General features: G+C 34.2%; 1 protein-coding gene across 2 annotated transcripts in view; it reads right to left on the bottom strand.

The window, feature by feature from the left end:
* The window catches only part of LOC106168438 (cyclic nucleotide-gated channel beta-3), a 67,221-nt gene that overhangs the window by 1,019 nt on the left and 61,761 nt on the right, over positions 1-4,441 (bottom strand). For both annotated transcript variants that reach the window (XM_087010192.1, XM_087010191.1), the window contains exons 16-18: positions 1,706-1,849; positions 1,202-1,421; positions 736-858 (exon numbers count right to left, since the gene is read on the bottom strand). In XM_087010192.1, the coding sequence (XP_086866318.1) occupies positions 736-858; positions 1,202-1,421; positions 1,706-1,849 (487 nt within the window). The remainder of the gene's footprint in view (positions 1-735; positions 859-1,201; positions 1,422-1,705; positions 1,850-4,441) is intronic.

Raw genomic sequence — 4,441 nt, 5'->3', positions numbered from 1 at the left:
CTACAATGGAATGACAAATATGAGGATGACAGGATGACAGTCTTTGTTGCTACAATGGAATGACAAATATGAGGATGACAGTCTTTGTTGCTACAATGGAATGACAAATATGAGGATGACAGGATGACAGTCTTTGTTGCTACAATGGAATGACAAATATGAGGATGACAGGATGACAGTCTTTGTTGCTACAATGGAATGACAAATATGAGGATGACAGGATGACAGTCTTTGTTGCTACAATGGAATGCCAAATATGAGGATGACAGGATGACAGTCTTTGTTGCTACAATGGAATGCCAAATATGAGGATGACAGGATGACAGTCTTTGTTGCTACAATGGAATGACAAATATGAGGATGACAGGATGACAGTCTTTGTTGCTACAATGGAATGACAAATATGAGGATGACAGGATGACAGTCTTTGTTGCTACAATGGAATGACAAATATGAGGATGACAATCCAACATATTATGGAATTGATATATAGTGTTGATAAACCAGCAAATTTCTAAGAAACACCAAATGTGTAGGTGATTGTCTAAATATCTCATTCATCTCAAGTAATGTATGAAAATATGTATGAAGGACTTTTAAACTGAATCTGACAAAAGATATATTAGTTTAAATTTGTGATTCACATCTTAAACTGACAATTTCGAGAGAGTGACAGTGCATATTAAAAAGTTAAAAAAAACCACCAAGTTTTTAGCATGTAAAGGTGACACATACTTTCCACAGAAGTATTTTGTTCTGCAGTATCTAACTGGTCACTGAGGGCTGTCAGGTCAGTGACTGTTAGCGTGAGGTTGTCATGGTGACGGTCATGTGTCATCTCCTGAGTGCCTGGGAGACCTGCAAAAACACAGTGCTTTAGTTAAAACACAGTGCTTTCATGCTTAAGTTAAAACAGGATTGTTTGGTAAAAACAATACTTCAGTTAAAATACAGTGTATACATTTTATAATAAGCAAAATTTAAATATTTTGACCTTGACCTTTGACCTACTGTCCTAAATAATCAGCCGGGGCCATCTGCACAAAGTGCTGATCTCCTACTATAATATCTGTTGGACAGCCATGCTTTTTATGCTGAAGTTCAGTGTAACCTAGACATTTGACATTAAAGAGAACTTACCTGAGTCAGTACTATCACTGCAACACTTTGCTATATGTCTGTATAGATAAAGAGAACTTACCTGAGTCAGTACTATCACTGGAACTGTCTGCTTTTGTCAGTCCAGATTCTTGCCTGTTTTCCTGTTTCAAAAGTGGCTTGACATCTGATCCCGGTGATGCAAATGGAGTTGAAAGCTCATCCTCTTCTTTTAAAGAATTCTCTGAATTCTCAGATTGAACAGTGCTCTTTATCTTCAAGGTGATTTCCCCATTTTCTCCATGAGCCATTGTTTTGATTGTCTGAAGGATAAATGTTAAATTATATCATCACATACAGATGTTCTTTCTAAGAGAACAGACTATTGGGAAACTTGACATCCTTCTCATGGCTGATTGTTCAATGAATTATTGACATTTAAATGGAAGACAATTTGCAGCATTTTTTCAGAAAGATACTGTACTAACTGGTATCTAGAATAGTACTGGAAGAGTTTTAGCTAATTTGATATCCTCATTTCATTACAATTACAACACCTTATTTTTTACTTTACTCCTTGTTACAATTGTTGCAACAATTAATAAACCTTCAGGGTTTGAGGTGGACGTAATTCTAAGCCTTTTTGTCCATTCTTCTCTGTGTCCTTTCCCCCAGAAGTTTTCCCCTTGCCTTTGCCCTTAGAACTAGGTTTGGTCAGCATTTGGGCCACTTTGGAATCTGGCTGAACAACCTACAATAGTCAAAGGCAATGAAATCACTTAAATTGTCCAAGTGTACTTGTTACATACTTACATATGGCATTCACACATACAGTACCTATATATCATTGTTACTTGTCGCGTATATACCTATGGTGTTCGCACATACAGTGCCTGTATCTCATTGTTTCTTGTCGCGTATATACCTATGGCATTTGCACATACAGTGCCTGTATCTCATTGTTTCTTGTCGCGTATATACCTATGGCGTTTGCATATACAGTGCCTGTATCTCATTGTTTCTTGTCGCGTATATACCTATGGCGTTCGCACATACAGTGCCTGTATTTCATTGTTTCTTGTGGCGTATATACCTATGGCGTTCGCACATACAGTGCCTGTATTTCATTGTTTCTTGTGGCGTATATACCTATGGCGTTCGCACATACAGTACCTATATATCATTGTTTCTTGTCGCGTATATACCTATGGCATTCACACATACAGTGCCTGTATCTCATTGTTTCTTGTCGCGTATTTACATATGGCATTCACACATACAGTGCCTACATATCATTGTTTCTTGTCATGTATATACATATGGCATTCACACATACAGTACCTATATATCATTGTTTCTTATCATGTATATACATCACAAACCATCAGTAGATGAAGGAAGTGGAAGAGGCCTCGGTTCACTTATTGTGTTCAGATTACTTCTCATTAATAGTAATGATAATAATAATAATATTAAAAATAATAATAAATTTATTCCAAGTCCAAAATCCATTCTAAATGTTCAGTAGACTTGACAGAAAAATAAGTACTTTAGAACACAATTACCAAGATATAAAAAAAGTATTTAAAAAGATTAGGAATCTAGAAAAAAAAAAGCCAAATTCTCAATTAAAGCCAACTACAGTTACACAACTACATCGTTCAAGTAAGTTAATAGGTGACACTAAATAAAAATAAAGTGAAAAACATCATAGAATAAAACTAAGAATTTAAATAAGCCCCTGGCTTGGATTGGTAGTGCTTTTAAAACTGCAGTGCTTTTTAAACTGGTATGATATATGAGTTCATAATCTGGTGGAAATGATTTAAATGTGTTGACAGTAGTATATAAACTGGTATGATATATGAGTTCATAATCTGGTGGAAATGATTTAAATGTGTTGACAGTAGTATATAAACTGGTATGATATATGAGTTCATAATCTGGTGGAAATGATTTAAATGTGTTGACAGTAGTATATAAACTGGTATGATATATGAGTTCATAATCTGGTGGAAATGATTTAAATATGTTGACAGTAGTATATAAACTGGTATGATATATGAGTTCATAATCTGGTGGAAATGATTTAAATGTGTTGACAGTAGTATATAAACTGGTATGATATATGAGTTCATAATCTGGTGGAAATGATTTAAATATGTTGACAATAGTATATAAACTGGTATGATATATGATTGCACATAGAGGTATGAGTTCATAATCTGGTGGAAATGATTTAAATATATTGACAGTAGTATATAAACTGGTATGATATATGAGTTCATAATCTGGTGGAAATAATTTAAATATGTTGACAGTAGTATATAAACTGGTATGATATATGATTGCACATAGAGGTATGAGTTCATAATCTGGTGGAAATGATTTAAATATGTTGACAGTAGTATATAAACTGGTATGATATATGAGTTCATAATCTGGTGGAAATGATTTAAATGTGTTGACAGTAGTATATAAACTGGTATGATATATGAGTTCATAATCTGGTGGAAATAATTTAAATATGTTGACAGTAGTATATAAACTGGTATGATATATGAGTTCATAATCTGGTGGAAATGATTTAAATGTGTTGACAGTAGTATATAAACTGGTATGATATATGAGTTCATAATCTGGTGGAAATGATTTAAATGTGTTGACAGTAGTATATAAACTGGTATGATATATGAGTTCATAATCTGGTGGAAATGATTTAAATATGTTGACAGTAGTGATTTTTATGTACAGACACAGATGTGTCTGTACATATAGCCATCATCTGCGTCTGTCGTCGCCGTCGCCGTCGCCGTCGTCGCCGTGCACTTTTACCGATAACACGATAAGTGGAAAACTGTTTTTTCTTTTGGCTTGAAACTTACAGAACTGATGAATATTCATAATACGCAGGTCAAGTTCGAAAATCAGCATGATCGGGTCACTTATAGGGAATTTATGCTGTTTTTTCACTTTTTTCAGCATATATGCAGCACCGATAACACGATAAGTGGAAAACCATTTTACCTTTTGACTTGAAACTTACAGAACTGATGAATATTCATAATACGCAGGTCAAGTTCGAAAATCAGCATGATTGGGCCATTTTTAGGGAATTTATGCTGTTTTTTCACTATTTTCAATATAAATACAACACTGATAACACAATATAAGAAAAACGGATCGGCCAATTGTAATTATACTCACAGGAGTGGTCAATCTTACTAAAACGCAGGTTGAGTTCGAAAATCAGCATAATCAGGCCATTATTTTAGAAGTTATACCGTTTTTCACATTTCCTCAGATTCAATTATTAGGCATGTTAACAGTCTCATTATTTAAC

The sequence above is a fragment of the Lingula anatina genome, chromosome 4 (assembly GCF_051362555.1).
Source record: "Lingula anatina isolate TDL-2025a chromosome 4, LinAna3.0, whole genome shotgun sequence".
NCBI classification, from domain to species: domain Eukaryota; kingdom Metazoa; phylum Brachiopoda; class Lingulata; order Lingulida; family Lingulidae; genus Lingula; species Lingula anatina.
Note: the sequence above shows the minus strand (reverse complement) of the source record. Positions and strands in the feature narration are given on the sequence as shown.